Source organism: Harmonia axyridis, chromosome 3, assembly GCF_914767665.1.
Source record: "Harmonia axyridis chromosome 3, icHarAxyr1.1, whole genome shotgun sequence".
NCBI classification, from domain to species: domain Eukaryota; kingdom Metazoa; phylum Arthropoda; class Insecta; order Coleoptera; family Coccinellidae; genus Harmonia; species Harmonia axyridis.
In genome coordinates, this window is record NC_059503.1 from 53,813,226 (window position 1) to 53,832,986 (window position 19,761).

General features: G+C 35.1%; 1 protein-coding gene across 2 annotated transcripts in view; it reads left to right on the forward strand.

The window, feature by feature from the left end:
* LOC123676941 (GAS2-like protein pickled eggs) overlaps nt 1-19,761 on the forward strand; it is an 86,074-nt gene that overhangs the window by 60,648 nt on the left and 5,665 nt on the right. For both annotated transcript variants that reach the window (XM_045613281.1, XM_045613283.1), the window contains exons 6-7: nt 15,154-15,261; nt 19,364-19,539. In XM_045613281.1, the coding sequence (XP_045469237.1) occupies nt 15,154-15,261; nt 19,364-19,539 (284 nt within the window). The remainder of the gene's footprint in view (nt 1-15,153; nt 15,262-19,363; nt 19,540-19,761) is intronic.

The window sequence follows — 19,761 nt, forward strand, 5'->3', positions numbered from 1 at the left end:
GGTAAGGAATTGGTAATTAAGTAGTGTACGCGTTTCCCAGTTAACCTTGTCATAACGTTCCTTTAACGATGAATCGTTAAGAATTGGCATAAAGCACCAAGAGCTTGAGAGGATTTATACGGTTATAAATGATATAATTCGCGGTAACTGAAAGGTCAATGTAATCAATCTCTTTGTCCTGCAGGAATGTAGAAGAAACCACACCATTTGATGATTCAATTGAATCAGCTAATGCAGAACATTTGTGACTTCCGACAAATGGGTAAATCCATGTTTCCTAAATTTTATAAAGAAATGAAACATTGACGAATATATCTGATGTCTGTTATGCCGGTTAAGAGGGATTAACACGACGTGGTTTTTCGCTTATCAGTCAATTTGCATTCAAAATTAGCATGATCAAATCTTCGAATTAGAATATCTATGGTCAATTCAAATTAATTATCTTGTGAAGGGAAGGTTCTATGAGAAAAAAACTTTAACTTTAACACCTGTATCTCAAAAACAAAGTGTTTGGGACTCTTTTCTTGAAATGATCCGATAAATCTATCATTTTCATTTGTACCTCCAATTTAGGAAGAGCGTGTCGATATACCAATTCAAAACTGATGTCTTCACAATTTGAATGAAACACAAAATGGTACAACACACCCCACACAAATTACTCGGCTCAGTTCTTTGATAACTGAAATTTTGTGAATAAATGTGAAGTGTGAAATTTGAAGTATGACAAAAAACCGAAAACAACGGGTAATTGTATACCGATGACGAATGCAAAAATCACAGATGGCGAATTAGAGGCCGAGAAAGCGGACAGATAAAGAAAAATAATAAACCTCGGACGGAGACATGCATGTAGTGCAATAAAAGAACTCATCTTGAAAGCGATAATAAACTCATAAACATTATAGGAGTCCGATTTTATACTGCCTTGTGGATTTCGAAGAAAAGTGAAATGATTATTGGTTCAGTTTATGGAAAAATTTTCGTTCGAGTTGGTAATTTGGAAATCTTGGGGGGTTATTACCCCCAGTACCCCCCTATTTCTACGCCCTTGGTTCTTACTCATGTTGGTAATCAAAACGTTCAACATTTGATGCATGAAGTTTTTTTTGATGATTATTTAGTAATCTGGAATAACCTTTTTCACATCGAAATGTTGAGAAGTATGGCAATACAGTCAATTCCCCCAATTATATGATAGACGACAAATTTCAATCCATCAATATATGATGAACAAATCTATTCATTGGAGTAAACACAATAATCATTCAGACGTTGTCACTTACCACGAATTCACTTCTATCGCCTGCGAGCGGATTCAATTGAAGTTTTGGAGAAAATCGAGTAGAGTCAGTTCAGGAAAATATGGTGGTACGTTGAGTGGTACAGAAAACGATTATATTTCAAGAGAAATCAAAGGATGTTTATTTCATTCTGAAATTAATGATGGAAAACGATATAAGCCTAATAGCTGCCACGGTTACCTTTACACCATATCCTTTTCACAAAATTTTCCATTATCAATTTCCTCAAATGTCTTCGATAAGGTTTTGAATGGATTGTGGAGAGTTGGCATTGACCTTATCTTTCACGAGGCCAAAAAGAAATAAGTTTTAAGGTGTTAAATCACAAGATCTTGGTGACTGATTAAGATCACTCCTTCGAGAAATAATACGGCCATGGAATGAGTAAAGTTCAATCACAAATCACACCACTAGCCCAAAAACCGCAACAAAAAATCACACTTTGAAGATGGAGAGGATTTCAATTCTTGTTTTTTTCCGCCCCTTACTGCGACAATTCTGCTCCGAGGTGTAAATAGATCTCACCACTAAAGATGATTTTTCGATGAAAATCTGGATCATTGTTTTGAAATTTATTTGAATTTGAAAATAAGGTTTGATGCATTTCAAAGACCCAATCAGCGAAGATTGGGCGAAGAGTTCCTCGCCCGATCTTAGCGTTTATATAGTGTATTACTTTATTTGTTGATTTTATCTGTATGATAATATTATGTTTTGTATTTGTATCTACACATCTATTATTTTAGATATATTATTCCATGTTTTATTGACGTGTCATGTAACTTTTGATGACTAGAATTTGTACATGAAATCTTTGTACAAATAAATAGTAATAGTAATAGTAATAGATAGGACCTTACAGGCTTGAGTTCTTGTGTTAACTGAACTTCCCTACTTCCTCAAATTGAAATTTTTTATGAGGCTTGAAATAATTGTTATTTTATATCAACACCCAAAATCTCAACTCCTTCGATTTATTGGGTGATTATTTCCATAGTTTTCTATGAAGGTATCAAAATCCTCATCCGACAATCCTCACGTTTGATTTGCATATAAAGGTTGGTTGGCAAAACTGTTTTTAGTATCACAAATTTGACAGATAATAGTTGAATCCGTGACAGTAGGTAGAGTTCCGTGTACCAACATAATAATGAATTTAACCATGAATCTGTGTGAAACTGAGATATTGCAGCACGATCTCGTTCTACAAGGTATGACAAAATTAATAGATTTTTCTTAGAATTTGAGTATGAATTATTGACATAGATGTGCACTTCTTCATTCATCTACTGCTAATAGTTTCTGAAAATATTAATGGGAAATTCTTGATGAGTACTTCCAAACCGCTATCACTGCAAATTATAGAATCATCCAATAGTCTCCAATCAGCAAACTGCCTAGTTAGCATGCATCTCGACAACAATGAACGTAATAACCTCCCCTCCCCCTCGGCCGATTAGAAAGTAACCTCATCGAACAACTCGAGTAAAGACAAAGAGCATGCCTCGGACGTATGTACAGTCGAATTAATCAACCGATCTTATATGGTAAAAGGAAACGGATTCCCATGACATCTCGGTTATGATTTATATGGACATCCGCTACCATAACGCAGTCGCAAAGACGATCCTTTACCTTGCCTTTGGCCTGTGGTAACGGTGCGTGGGTGGACGCGGGAGTTATTCGGGCTACAGGTGCTGAATACATGGGAAATCATCGGGAGCATGCTTAACAGGCCAATTTTAAACAAGTCGAACTCTAGGAAAAACTTATATGAGAAAACAAAAACCACAGAAAAGGAAGCGCTTGACTGGTTTTCTTCTAATGGCCTGCAAATGAATCCATCAAAAACACAGAAGATTATGTTCAGCAATAAACTATGTAACATCTCATCTATTAAGTATTTGGGTTTGGAGTTTAAGTCGGGATTGAGCTGGAGAAACCACATAACCAATCTCTGTAATAAATTATCAACATCAATATTTATGATCAGAAGAATAAGACAAATATCCCACTCGGGGGTTGCTAAAATGGTCTATTATTCATCCTTCCATCGACTAGCTGTGTATGGTATAATCATATGGGGTCACAGTTCAGAAGCTGAGAGACTTCTCATTCAGCAAAAGAAAGCTGTTCGAGCCATATTCGGGATGAAGAGCACTGATAGCTGTAGGGATGTTTTTAAGAGGGAAAGAATACTGACGTTAACATCAATGTTTATATTTACCTGTGTTAACTTTGTTCACGACAAGCAGCACAAATTTATCAGAAATTCTGACTATCATCAATATAACACTCGTGAAAAGGACAACTTCTCTATTCCTTATGCCAGGATAAAGAAAACCCAACAAGGTCCCAATCATACATGCCTCAAACTATATAATAAGCTTCCAAATCATTTCAATCAGCTTGGTGCATCGGTATTTAATAGGAGAGTGAAGGAGTTACTTTTAGAAAAGACTATATACAAGTTGAGCGTGACATCGTACCCAATTTTTGTGTGTATTTAATTTTGAATATGTGCATGACTATTTATTATTATATTTTGTGATGTTTTCACATTCATTTGACAAGCCATGTATTTTTTTATGGTAATAATTTGTTCATGAATTTATATATTTTTTAATTTTATATTTTATGTATCATGTACAAATAAAATGCATTGAAAAGTCCTCGGTCTACCATAGTAAAACACATTTATTTGGCAAAATTCGATTTTGTTATTCAACATAGTTGCCTTCGAGGGCGATACAGCGATTATAGCGATCTTACAACTTTTCGATACCATTTTTGAAGTACAATTTATCATTCACTTCAAAATAGGCCTCAGTTTCGGCAATTATCTCTTCATTGGCGTAAAATTTCCTTCCAGCGAGTATTATTTTGAGGTCTGAGAACAAAAAGAAGTCGCTGGGGGACAGATCTGGCAAATACGGTGGATGCAGAAACAATTCGAAGCCCAATTCATGCAATTCTGCCATTGTTTTCATTGATTTGTGGCACGGCGCATTGTCTTAATGAAACAGCACTTTTTTTTCCTTCAAATGGGGCAGTTTTTTAACAATTCCATCCTTCAAACGATCCAATAACGCTATATAATAATCGCTGATGATGTTCTGGCCCTTTTGGAGGTATTCAATGAACATTATACCTTGCGCATTCCAGAATACTGAGACTGTTTTCCCTCGCTTTGGATTCGGTTCATCGTGTGAAGTCTACTCAGCTGACTGTCAATTGGACTCGGAGTGGAATGATGGAGCCATGTTTCATCCATTGTCACATATCGATGCAAAAATTCAGGTTTATGGCACTTAAACAGCTTCAAACACTGCTCAGAATCATTAACACGTTATTGCTTTTGATTGATTGTGAGCTTGCGCGGCACCAATTACGCACACAGCTTTCTCATGTACAAATATTCGTGAATGATATGATGTACACGTTCAGATGATATCTTCACAATGTCTGCTATCTCGATCAACTCCACTTTACGGTCATTCAAAATTATTTTGTGAACTTTTTTGATTTTTTCCGTCGGTGACAGCCTCTTTTGGGCGTTCACTGCGTTCGCCGTCTTCGGTGCTCATTTTACCACGTTTAAACTTAGCATACCAATCATGATGGTTGATTTTCCTGGTGCAGACCCCGAAAACTCTTCATCAAGCCAATATTTTGCTTCGACTATATTATTTCCCTTCAGAAAGCAATATTTTGTCACCACACGAAATTCTTTTTTTCCATCTTTTTTCAAATTACAAAAGTAGCTTCACTCACAAAGCAATATCTCACAAGCTAATGGTCGGACTGTGTCAAATTTTGACACGTATCGTTCGAAGGTTGGTACAACTAAAAATCATATGGATTCAATACTAGTACCGCCATCTGTGCATCAGACCGGGGACTTTTTATTTGGCCTAATACACTCGATTGCCATCTTCGAGAAAATCTAAGAAATCCATTATTTTTTTGTTTCAACACATCGTCAAAAGTCTTGGCCCACCCTATCAATTTCCTACTGAATCCATAATGTCTAAGTTTCATCAGCAGAGTTCTTATGCAAAACTCACATTCAACTTCTCAGGAATTGAGTTCAGCCCTTCCGGAAAAATGGAACGATAAGCCTGAAAATTTCATTAATGACTTGATTCGTGTGATGCCTAGGTGTATTGGGTAGTTGAAAGGTGGTAATACGGACTATTGAATTTGGATTCAGTTGTGGAATAACTATAGTTAGTCCAAAAAATAATTCCATAAATAAAGATTTTTTCTAATTTTTACTATTTTGTCCCATCCTACAGAAAGCAAAGAGTAACAAAGGTTTGCTATCAAATATTTTGCAGTTGAAATAGAGGAAAATATTCATCTCATTTCCAGAACATAGATCGTTCATTTCTTGATAAACCTAGGGCGGCCAAGACTTTTGACGATATGTGTATTTGTTAGAATAGTTATTTATAATACAAGTGCTGAAGGCATTGATATTCTTCCACGAGTTCAAAATTCAAAAACGAGCCACGAAGTGGCGAGTTTTGGAATGAACGAGTGGTAGAATGAGCCTTTTGTACGAGTATTATACATTATTTTCTCTAATTCATTGAATTTTCATTGAAATTAATGAAATATTTCCATAAATATAATTTAGTGATTTTTGCATTGAAAAATGCTGGTTGGCAGAACTGATTTCTTTAAGGCAAATTGATGAATTGACAGTTAAAGCCGTGGCGGAAAGTTCGGAGTACCAACATAGAATAATAAAATATAACCATGAAAACTGTGCGTTTCTGATATATTCTCGCACGATTTTGTTCTACAAGATGTGGAAGAATGAACGGAATAACCACAGAATTAGAGAAAAAATATTCTTTCATATTTTGTTATCTACTCCACGCTGATGTAATCACAGAATAATATCGTAAGCCATCCCAACTAACTAACCAAACAATTTAGCCAGTTGCGATGTCCTCCAATCTTGGAAACAATGCAACTTGCAACTTTCACTGCATGATCGTGAACATCATTAGAAATGCATTTTATTAATTTTTCAAGCGTAGATTATATCTGCTACATTTGCAAACAATGAGAAAAACAGCCGTTCCTCCTGTATTTGGAAGGTGCATTGAAAATATTGGTTACCTATTTGGCCATAAGCCGCCTGATTTATAGGTTATGACAAACGGTAACTCGTGTTTTGGACTCGTCGTGCATTAATCTAATGGAAAATTGTCGTTTCGAATTTCGAGTAAAGCTTGTTTGCGATTCTGTTTCAGATCTAATGGACAACGGAAAGTGGGTCAATTTCGAGTATTTAATTACAATAACGAATACATTCAAATACACGGTATTCTGATAGTACGTTACTCTTTCTAAAGACCAGTTGTTAATGCTTTATTTTTTTACCACTCCCCCTTGAGAAGATATGTGCCTCCAAATAGTACTCCAAATTCAGTTTTTTTTTATGATAAATTTTGAACGACCAAGGGCGTAGAAATAGGAGGGAACTGGGTGTAACTACCCCTCTCAAGATTTCCAAAATGTGAAATTTCCTTTGAAATCGACACGGCAACAAAAATCGGACTCTTTTACAGTTTATGAGTTTATTATCGGTTTCAAGACTTTCATTGCACTACGAACACGTCCTAGGTTTTAATATTTTCCTTTATCTACCCGTTTTGTCGGCGTCTCCCTTGTTTTGCCATCTGTGATTTTTGTATTGGTCATCGGTTTACACCTCGGTTTACACTAACCTATTAAAACTGACCTGAGCTATTAGCATCGAAAAATTGTCTGAGCTGTGTTTTACAATTTAATGTGTTCCATTCGAATTGCAATTATTTATAAAGACATCAGTTTTGTATCAACTATACAGGGTGTTCCGAAATTGGAGGTACAAACAAAAATAACAGATTCCTCCGATCATTTTAAGAAATAAAGTCCTATAACATGGATTCGGGAATGATTTGTTTTCGAGATAAAAAGTTCAAGTTTTTTTTTCTCACCTACCCTTTACAAGATATTCTAGTTAAATTTGGCATAGATATTCTAATTTTAAGTTTTCATCATGTGATATGCTAATTTTGAATTCAAATCTACAGAGGGTGATATTTTTTCTGGAAGAGTGCCTGCTTGTTTCCACCAGAATTTTTTTTTATGAACCACTGATTCAGAAAAATGTAAAAAGAAACTGTGGTCCAGTACTACACTCGTTGTTTCTTGTCGGTGTTTGTCAAATAATTCTTCAGTAATCATAAGGAAAATTCAAATTATTATAAGATCCAGTGAGCTGTGAAGAATAAATAATTAATTATAGGTTTTGCTACTTATTTACCCAATATGTAGAGAATATCAATAAAGATCGAGATAAAGATTCGATAAACTGTTATTTGCATAACAAAATATAGGACTACATGAAACACATTGTATCTCGAAAGCAAAGCATTTGCGGGCCCAACTATAGTATATCTATTCTTAAAATTATTCAAGAAATTTTTCATTTTTCTTCGTATCTTCAATGTAAGAACAATCGAATGGTATGAATAATATTATCAACAAAATGCTATTATTTCAATAATTTTCGGTTCAAACTTCGTTATCATAGCCTTCTTTCTCATATTTTAAACGTTATTTGAAAAAAAAATTACTATTAAACCCAAAGAAAAAAAATTTACGGCCATTCGAACGACTCGACTGATTCTCATAATTTTTCAAATTTGAGTTAATACAATTATGATATATTTTCAATATTTTCCTCATTATTCATCAAGAAATCAGAGGTCTTCGAAAATTTTTCCTCTTAGTCTTGAAGTTCTCAAGAGTTTGGGATAACTAGTACATGAATTCAAGTTGAGTAAGATGATTTTATATTTTTTGATTGTTTGAGTTTCTGTGAAATGAAGGATACAAAGTCCCTGAATCTTCAAATGATAAGTTTCTGGTAATTTTTTTAAAAATTTACAATTAGAGAGGGTTTTTTTTTTCAGAGCTATAGAACTTTAAATTGCTATAAAACAACGATGGATTATTCGATTGACATAAATCTTATTCATCCGCAAGATAATCTTGTGGCATTACATTTTAAATATGATTTCTGGCATATGACCACCACGGCTGGCTCGGATGTAGTCCAATCTGGACGTCCAATTTTCGATGACTCTTTCCAACATTTGTGGCCGTATATCGGCAATAACACGGCGAATGTTGTCTTCCAAATGGTCAAGGGTTTGTGGCTTATCCCCATAGACCAATGACTTTACATAGCCCCACAGAAATTAGTCTAGCGGTGTTAAATCACAAGATCTTGGAGGACAATTCACAGGTCCAAAACGTGAAATTAGGCGGTCACCAAACGTGTCTTTCAATAAATCGATTGTGGCACGAGCTGTTTGACATGTTGCACCGTCTTGTTGGAACCACAGCTCCTGGACATCATGGTTGTTCAATTCAGTAATGAAAAAGTTAGTAATCATGGCTCTATACCGATCACCATTGACTGTAACTGCCAACTGGCCATCATCGTTTTTGAAGAAGTACGGACCAATGATTCCACCAGCCCATAAAGCGCACCAAACCATTATTTTCGAAATAAAATTGCACTATTTGCAAGCGTTGTTCAGGCGTGAGTCTATTTGTGATAAATTGCCAAACCAAACTGAGAATAAATCACTTTTCAGCTGTTAAATCGGTCGCCATCTTGAACAGTAATGCCATCTTAAAGTTATATACCTCGAAAAAAAACACCCGTTTCATACAATAGTTATTTTCCTAACAAGTGTGGAAAGTGATACTTCCGCAAGAGACTGCAGTCGTGTGTCGAGTGCAGAAAAGGCACTTTCCACATTTACTGTTAGGAACAATATTTTCCCTACTAGCGTAAAAGAATCACTTTCAAGGAGAGTTTTCGTTTTGATATTGACTGACGTTATAAGAAATTATAATTTTGTGCACTCAGCCGCATAGAGAAACGTTTGAATTTTATGATTGATGCGACTCTTTAATATTTGCATGTGGGAAAACCCTTGCTATTTCCGCACGCATATGCGTGCGGAAAGTGCTTCTTTCCAAATGAAAATGCGTGTGGAAAGTAATACTTTCGAAACGCTAGTATGAAAAAATATTTTTCATTTTCAAAGTGAATTCAATGCTTCTACTTCTACAATCGGAAGCAACATGTTCCAAACTGAAAGACCCATATAATTCAAAGTGACATAAATGGTTGAACCGAAGGATAAACCCCTCATCTTACCTTAAGAAACACGAGTGTTTTCTTTTCATGAAGATTATCGCATCGATAAATCTGGCATAATATTTTTCAAGCAATTGCTTCGCGAACAACGTTTATGCAAATAAACGTAGAGGACGATTGGCGATTCGAAATCAAATTTCACGTCAATAAAATTTAGTTCCACAATGACGATCATCCATATCCAGAATGTTGGAATTGTGTAGGACGCATTTTCGTGATTTCAATCTCACAACCTACTCACATTTCAAGATGTTTGGGTTGATATTTATCTGAATTTATTCGACGTTTTAAAGATTTGATTAATTGGACCCATTCGACTCGGTACATTTATCGATGATGAACTTTTGTGTTTATCACTTCTACGTATCTGATTTCCAAATATATTGAAAGCGAAACGTACTTCGAGAGCTAAATACGTGGAATTTGATATGAAGATCGATAATGAATTGGATTTGATTGATCCTGAAATAATAAGATAATGCGAAACAACAAACATTTTCATAGATTGGGAAGAACTGTCTGAGCGAAGTTTCAAAACCAACCATTCTGTCAAACTTTTCCACATTTCGATTCGATGGTCGAATCCTACAACACAATTAAGTATCCTTAACCTGTAGAATGCCTCATTAGAGTTATAAACATAGATAAAGGAAACGCATGGCATTTTCAGTAAGCAAATTTTGTTCCCAACATGAACTAACAAATTTGACATGAAGCGCGCGGAAATGAAAGCATATCAGGGATACGATATTTCACTTAATTCGCCAGTTTCTTAACAAAGAACGCACTTCTTATCTCCCATAGTGAAAGAACGTCTCATATTAACTCAAAATATATTGGAATAAATTCCTAAAAATATCAGAAATTCAAAAAACAAACTTCAAACGCGCCAAACAACGTGAAACAACCGATGACACTAGGAGAGCAAAAGTTGCCTAACCTTGGATTTCAGCAAGTAGATACAAAATAATAAATATTCCGCTAATTATGAATTCGACAATTAGGAAAAATATTATTTAAAATATTCAAACTTGCATAAATCAAATAATTTGACAACTATTGTGTCTAATCCTTCACAATAATATATCTATATGATATATTTAGTTTATTTTTGTCTTGGAATTGGAATATATTCCAAGACAAAAATAAATTAAATATATCATATAGATATATTATTGTGAAGGATTAGACACAATAGTTGTCAAATTATTTGATTTATATTAAATAGCCTTCATCAAGTAGACTTATTAAACTTTTATAATCAAACTTGCATATTCAATCGGGAATCACTGGAATAAATATATTCCATTCAATATAATATACATTTATAACGATATGGTAAAATTGTGGGTTTGGAAATAAATCACAATCCGACATGTAGAAATTGCTCATACTCCCATTATCTATGTTTATTACTCTATGAAGGCCTAAATTTCTGTCGTCATTACAAGGCTCAATATGGCCTTAATGATAATTACTTTTTTTTGGGATAAACGAAACTTCAACTTTCAGAGGCGTTAATGAACATGTTATGCGATGCACTCATTCTAATGTCAAACAGAAAGAACATCATCGAAAGATGCTTCAGCAATACAGTGAGTCAGGTGTGCTAAAAGATCAAACATGTAAATAATGAATAACAAGAGGCACAACATGGAACCTTGAAGAACACCTACCAACATCAAGCTCTGATTTGACCACAGCCTCATCAACTAGGATTCTAACATATCAATATGTAACGAATATCATATTTGCTAATCCAAACAGACAGAGCCGTCGCTAGAGGGTAGGCGGTCGCCTAGGGTGCCAAAATTTAGGGGCAGCATTTCAAGCTTGATCAACAAATATTCCATGTGTAGAAATTCATCACCGAATAAGAATGTGAATCTCTCGGTAGAAGACCCCATCACCCAATTTTATGGTGTACAACTTTGTTTCCGCCATTTAGCAATAGATGGCTGTAGCGGTAACTGGTAGTCGAAATAAAAAGATAGTAGATGCCATACAATGAGCTTAGATATCTGACATCTGTGTACATAATGCCATGGAATAATAATCGATTTATGTCTGCATGATAAAGTTTTTCACGATTAAACATGTCAGCTTGAGAGCCAAATTCTCGTCATTTGCGGAAGATTTTATTTTTCTGTTTCAATATAAAGAAATCTGCGGCTAAGGCTCATCAATATAGTCTCAAATATCTATGGTGAGGCTGCTATTAGTGAAAGAACGTGCCGATGGTGGTTTCAACGCTTCAAGAACGGTTATTTTGATGTCGGAGATCAGCATGGCTGTGAATTGTTTTCGAAGATGCAGACTTCGAAAGCATTACTTGGACATGACTCGTGTCAAACGCAACAAGAATTGGCAGAATCATTGGTAGTGATGCAACAAACCATTTCAAAACGCCTGAAAGTTAGGGGAATGATCCGAAACAAGGAAATTAGGTGCCGTACGAGTTGAGGCCGAAAGAGGTTGAACGGCTTGAACATCTGCTTGCAAGACATAGACGGAGGGATTTCTGCATCGCATTGTGACTGGGGACGAAAAATGGGTTCATTAAGATAATCACAAGCGCAGAAAATCATGGGTTCACGGTTCCAAAGTCATGCTCGGTATTTGGTGGGACCAACTCGGCGTAGTGTATAATAAGTTGTTAAAACCGACTGAAACAATCACAGGCGTTATCGAACGCAATTAATCCATTTGAGACAAGCTTTTGAAGACAAACAGCCGCTACACAAAGAGACACATGATAATGTGATTTTACAGCATGACAATGCTCGACTCCATATTGCGAATGTTGTCCAGACATACATGAAAACGTTGAAATGGAAAGTCCTACCCCACCCGCTGTATTCTCCAGATGCTGCTTCCTCGAACTATCACAATGGCACACGGCCTGGCTGACAAGCACTTCCGGTCTTATGAGGAGGTAAAAAATTGGATCGATTCGTGGATCGCTTCAAAAGATGAGAAGTTTTTTCAACGCAGGATTCGTACGTTGCCCGAAAGATGAGAGGAAGTAGTAGTAGTCAGCAATGAACAATACTTTAATCATAAATGTGTAAATGTATAACCAGTTTTTCACAATAAAGTCTCGAATTTCGAAAAAAAATGACGAAAGCAAAGTTGTACAACTATGTAATTTTTTGCCTTCTGCAGAATTGACTTCTGTTAGGAAGGTTAATTGAGTCTCTGTCAAGGGCGGCAATTTGGCTAGTGAAAGCTCTGCAAACAGATTAGTTGGGCAATTTTCTTTACGTCTACAAATATAGTTGATATGACGTTCGAACATGGTTTAAATAAGGTTCATTGGTGAATCTAATAAAACAAAGAATATATTGAAGTTTTGAATAAATAATTAGTAATTTTTAGCATATGAATTATCCATGTCCCGAGTTCTGATGGATTGAATTGATTTATTGAGATATTCCTAGAGGAATGAAACTTCCTGTAAAGTAAAGAAGTAACTGAATAGACATCTCATCACGAATACTGAACTAACAGTACCTACAGGTCAATTACAAAGTCTCACTTCTTCTGTAAATAAAAACCAACAAGTTCACTGAACAATCAACAATTGAACCCGTTCCACTAGCAATCAAATCAAAAACAACCTGAGCCAAAACAATAACAAATGCAAACACAACATCTTGTGGAAGTTAATGACTTGTGTATAGACTAACAGTACAATGTGTTCCCACGAAAATGTCCACGCTGAGAGGTTTGTCACTAGCACGCCAAGATGGATATCGTTGCAGTCTGAATACTTAAACAACTTACGGAATTTTGAATTTCTTGGATTGTATCGCAACAGTTTAGAAGTACACATTCTGTAGAAGGAATTGGATATTTAAAAATATATAGGTCTGCTCTTATAGTTTTCAGAGAAAAGCTCTAATATTGGGACAAACATTCAATTATCTCATATAAGAATTATTTTCGTATATCAAATTGAATAATTTTTTATAGAAATGCGTGTTTTGTCTAAACTTTAAATTATAATACGAGACAGAAATACTGTTCGAATGAATATTTCATTATTTATAAAGAGAGATTTGCCGTGAAATTCTGAACTACTAAACATCAATTGGGTGGTTTTTTATTATATCAGTCAATTCTACGAATAAAAAGAGGGGGCTACGATGAAGAACCTGAAATGAGAAAAAACCGCAATTTCTAACTGTGTGGAGTAGTCTGTGACTTCCGGAAAGCACAGAAAGAAACTGATTCATGAATTATAATGAATTTTTCGTTGGGATTTTTGAGAGTTCCATAAACCAATAAAATTTCAATTACGAATAATTAATTACAATTCTTGAAATGTCAAATTTAGTTGTCGTTACATCGGATTTTAGTTTCTTTCTGTGTTTTCCGGAAGTCACCGACTACTTCACTCAGAAATTGCGGTTTTTCCTCATTTAAACTTCTTCCTCGATAACTATTGATTTTAGATATAAGGTTCGCTTAACTAGCCTTCTCTCTTTTTATATGTTGAATTGACTGGAATATCAAAGAATCTAATTTCTAATTTGAAAATCCTGAGTTTTAATGAATTCGAGTTGTCGAAGTTCAAGATCTTCTTATAAATACCCTTTCCATTTTTGGTTCAAACCGCAAACAGTCTTATAATACTCCTTATTTACCGAATCAAAAATGAAAAAGGTTATGTCGAAAAAAAACTTTTTCTGCAGAAATATTCAAAAAAATTTGACTATTCGTCGCCACCATTTTTTTTTATAAGAAGCCCATTAGTTTATGAATCATTGAGTTCATACCTAAGGTATGGCATATTGCTATATAATAATGCAATAATAAACTGGGTATGTTATTTGAAATAAGGAAGTAGTATGTTTCCGGTATAACCGGAAGTAGTAGAGATCTGAAAATATTCTAGGGATAAAATCATTGGCTCAAATCCCAACATGGAAATTTTCAGCAAAATTTTAAGATAAGTTTTCATAAACGTCTAATGGGCCATCGCGATGAATCATCCTGTATAATGTTATAAAAACTACAATAACACTAACTTTTTGTTTCCGACAACATTGATGTCAATTTCAATTCAGCTTATTAATCATTACTAAGAATGATTCACCAATTATTTTTATTATTTCATTTCAACTAAGGAATGTACCAATGTTTTTAAATGTGTAAAATCTAGAAATCGATCATGAAAATTGAGCCTTTCAGAATTCGATGAAATTACTACGAAAAAAATTGGTTATGATTCATTGGTTCTTCTTATGAATTCTATAATCTTATAATTAATACTTTCGAAATTATTGAGTTTCTAGTCGTTCAATATGTCTGGTGTCTATCTTGACTCTCCTAAGCCTGACTTGGGTGTTCTTGAAGATAAGGGGTTCTGCAAGTTGGAGAATCGTTGTGTTCTGTACAGGATTTTCTCGCTGTACATAAAATACAGTATTTTCACCTCAACGTTCTTTCTCTCTTTCTCAAATAATGACCTATTCAATATTTTTCTAGATGAGAGGAATTGATGAATCATCATAACAAATTTATAGTATTTGTAGTATAGTTTTAGTACGCATTGTATTTAAATTTTTGAAAAAAATTTAAGCAATAAACTTTTTTTTTCAGGTGAGAGACCTCGTCGAAAAATGTACTTGTCCTACACAATTTCCAATGATTCGAGTATCTGAGGGAAAATACAGGATTGGAGACACAAAAGTGCTAATATTTGTCAGGGTAAGTTCACATTCAAAATTTGCTCTACTAACTTCAGTTCATCATGAAAAATTCTTCTAGATCGATATGAACGATTGTTGCTGATGTTTAATATTCATTGTACTTAATGTATTATAAAATTTTTTACTCTACATCTACATATTTTTCGGTGCTGGAAGCTTACATATCAGATTATGTGCTAAAATAGCAAGAAATCCAGCCAACATAATGGCAGCATTATTTCCGAAACAAGTCATCGAGGACATAAACTGCTTCTCTTCTTCCGGTTCCTCCTTTCCAATTTTAACATACGTGTTAACGTACGCCGCTCCACCGAACAAACCTTCTTCGAATGCAAGAGCAAACAGTACCCAATAGTTATCGATGTACATGTATATGGCACAAGTGGTGAATATTGCGACATTGAACAATTGAAAGACGGCCAGAATCCAAATGTGCTTTATGTAAATACAGTTCACAGAAGACCTGGATATGAATACTCCAATTTGATAGGCCACTTGGAGCCATTGATACTGCATATGTTTCTGTATTAGGGTATCCTCTACCTTGATGAGCTCGTATAGTCCTTGGTTGATGAAATATTCGAACATGTACACTGCACCGAGAGGTGCTATGTATTTGTAGATCACTTTGGGAACAAGATGCGATTTCTTGACGATCACCATCCAGGGTGTCTTTATTTCTCTTTCGTTCCAAGATCTCTGAATGGCTACACCCTGCTTGTCTTCCTCTGTTGGTACTGGAAGAAGAAACCAGAACACTAGTCCCATAAACATTGGTATGATTATCATTCCTAACATAGTGTATTTATAGCCGTTTTCTACTCCAAGTGTGTAGGATATAGACCCAATCACTCCTGAAATGGAAAAATTATAAAATTCCAGTGAACAGTTCAAGGAGGAATTGCCAAAAGAAAGCTAAGCTATAATATAATATCGAATCAAATGAATTGCTCTCCTGAAGATTTGTGGACTGTGAATTGAATGGAATGCAATAATAATCACCTGCAGCACCAGTGCCTGAGCTGAAAGTCAAAATAGTTTCCTTCTTGAAATATGCAGCATATTGTAGAAATGTTACCTCCCCAAGAGCTGAGGATATTGATACCAAAGCAATACCAACCAAAGCTACCTCAATGAAATCTTTTATGAAAGCAACTAATATAAAACCCGCTGCATATAATAACAGACAACTGATTATTCTACAGTGAATCACCATCGGAATGAAGGGTGCTATCATAGTGGTGCCTACTCCTCCGATACATTGACACACAAGAATTAACCCTGTGGAACTCATGGTGCAATCTCTGGTGCCAGTTTCCGTAGTATTTTCAACAGTTTCAACATTGACTTCGATTATATTCACTGCTCCAGCTAGCATGGCTGATACGCCAAGGTTGTTGCAAGTTCCCAAGATCCAAAAAGCTATCACAGATCTGTAAAAGCGCATTCTAAGCCTTTTGTGCTCTTTTAGAGTTTCTGCGCCTACATCTTCCATTTGAACAAGGAAATCTGGTTTTAGCTCTTGGAAAACATTGGAAAAAATTGATCTTTGAGAAGATTAGCATTATGACGACTGTCAATGTTGAAAGTTTGTCAGGAGACATTTCAAAGTTTGTCATAGAGTTATAGTCATAGATTTCTAACCTGCACATCCAGTTCCAGACGACCAAGTAGATATCACATTACCATGAAAGTACGTTGTGTAACGCAGAAAGCTAACTTCTCCTAGAACTTCTGCAGTTGAAAGCAATACTACCCCAACCAATGCAACTGTTAATGCTCGTCTTGCTAAAGATATGAGGCAAAATCCCATTATGGAAAGCAGAATACATAGGAAGATATTCATATGTAACAACGAAGGCAGGAAAGGCATGATCGAGGATATCACTGCTCCGGTTATCAGAAACGCCAGCAGAATTGCACCTGTTCCAAATTCCAGACAATGTCTCTCCGTGTAAGAATAGGTACTGTTCCAAGGAGTACTGTTCCAAGGAGTCACATTAGCTACAGTATTAACTTCCATAATATCTTCAGCTGCAGTCAGTAGTACTTTTGAACCAATGTTATTGCACATCCCTAACAGGAAGAAAGCGACTAGAGATCTGATGTATTTTTTTCTAAAACGTTTTTCTTCCGCTATGAAAACTTGATAACTCTCTTGGTCCTTCACTTGCGCTGGTATATCTTCACTATCTCTGAACATTAATTTGAATGAACATTGAACTGGACCTCATTCGAGCCATTAAAAATTTTGACAGATTAACGTCAGTCCGATTCTCCCCCGGTGTCAGAAAGACTGACAACATTCAACTTGACAGCGATGTCAAATCAATTTGGGTGTCTGAAATGTTGTTCAGTGAAAAAATAAACAAATCTATGATCATTTTGATTCGACATGATTTGACTCTGTAGTGAGGCTATCGAAGTCTAGTACATTTATGAATTGGCATCAACATCCCAATTTTTTTCCTGAAAAATTTTGTTATGAAAATTTACCCAATGAAGAATTACCTATACGACAGGAAATTTTACCGATTAATTATTTATCCATAAAGTTGAGAGAAATACAATGGCGTGAATTTAAAGACTTTTTTCTACATTCATGCAAAAAGCAAAACTTTATTGAACTATATTTAGTGGAAAAAGAAGTTCTTTATTGCACTAGTGCAATAAAGTTTTTATTGCACTCATCCATTCTACTTCAACGTGCTGTCATCATGACAAACATAAACGTTCAAACCCACTACATATTTATCAGATATGCTGGGAGATTGGCAATACGTTTTAAACAGTTACATATTTTATATTATTTTGTATTAATGTTAGCAGCCAGAGATAAACAAACAATGCCTTACCGAGTATAACTCCTTAATCAAAACTGATCCGATTTGTAACCGTCTACCTCCATAGAGCAAACTGTCTGTACTATGACCACACCGCATGATACATATTGTACATTTTTTGCTTTTTGCATGAACGTAGAAAAAATGTTGTATGCAACTCGTGCAAAAATTGTTTATTGCACTCGACGTGTTGTTCGACGAGGCCGTTAGGCCGAGTTGAACAACACAATTTCCGTCAAGTGCAATAAACATTCACTTTTTGCACTTGTTGCATAAATAACTATTAAGCAGTCTTTGATTTATGCGCTGATTGATCAAATAATCATTTCAAGCTACAAAATTTCGTCTTGATAGTAAAAACACGAAATCAGAAAGCTGACCTATTTATATCCAAACAAAATCTTTTCCTACCTTCCTTTTTTCCTGAAAACGAAATGGAAAAGAACCAGAAAGAAGTATCAAATGTTTTACAGAACCCTTCAAAAAAAATCTGACAATAAATAGATAGCTTGGAAACCACCATGAAATTTATAAATTGAACAACTAGTCACCAAGTGTTCAATGGTTTCTTTTAAGGCACACTCACATTGTGGGCTCTCAATAAAATGCTATTTGAAGACCATACTATTGCAACGACCATAACCAGTCTCAAATCGATTTAAAAGACATAATATTTTCCTAGCTAGATTGAAACCTGGAACTTTCTCTGAAGGATCAATGATTAGACTTTTGTTGAAGACATTAATGGGTCCACTGATAATTCTCATAGATGCTTTAAGGTATTCATCAATTTCATGAACATGTGCACTATTGAACCAAACAGAACAACAGTATTCAGCAGCAGAAAACTCAAGGCCAAAGTTGTCGTACCTACGAAAAGGGCTGGTATCAGCACTCCAAGAAGAACCAGCTAATTTTTGAAGAATTTAATAAGCAAATGGACATTGGAATTCAAAGAAGAATCAAGATTATAATACATAATCTCCTTCAGAATTTCGTCTCAGATGAACTTCAGAAGAGATGTGAAAATGCTGCTTCTGAATGAAACAATATAATTTATTGAAGAGTTCTTATTGAGGAATTTTATGTGATTATGCTTGTTTTCTTGTGTTTATTTACATATTACTTACTTGTGATATTTTATCTTTTCTGTCGACACCATTTGAAATGTTGATTACGAATCAAGAAATATCTATCACTGTTTAGTATGAAATGATTGGTTGGAGAGAATTTAGGCGTTTCTTTATTTTGTTTAAGATATTAAGAAACCACGTTATGGTGCGAGTTGGCGGAGGATGGGACACACTATCACATTACCTGGACAAACACGATCCCTGCAGATGTCGCTCGCAGCATCGAACTACACAAGGGGCCCGTCTCGTGAACAAACCTGGCGCTGCTGACCTGCATGGATCTCATGTATATTATGAGAGGTAAGATAATCGTTCTAGACGTTCCTGTAATATTTTCCCTTTTATGAACTTGTCTTTCAAGTAATAACAAAATCATTTAGGAGTAGAGTGCAAAATTTAACTTACCCTAAATATAAACAAATTGGCCTTGATTTGAAACATCAAGTAACTTTTTTCGATAATGATTTTATATTACTTCAAAAAAAGGAGCGGGGACACAAAATACTGGAATACATAGAAAAA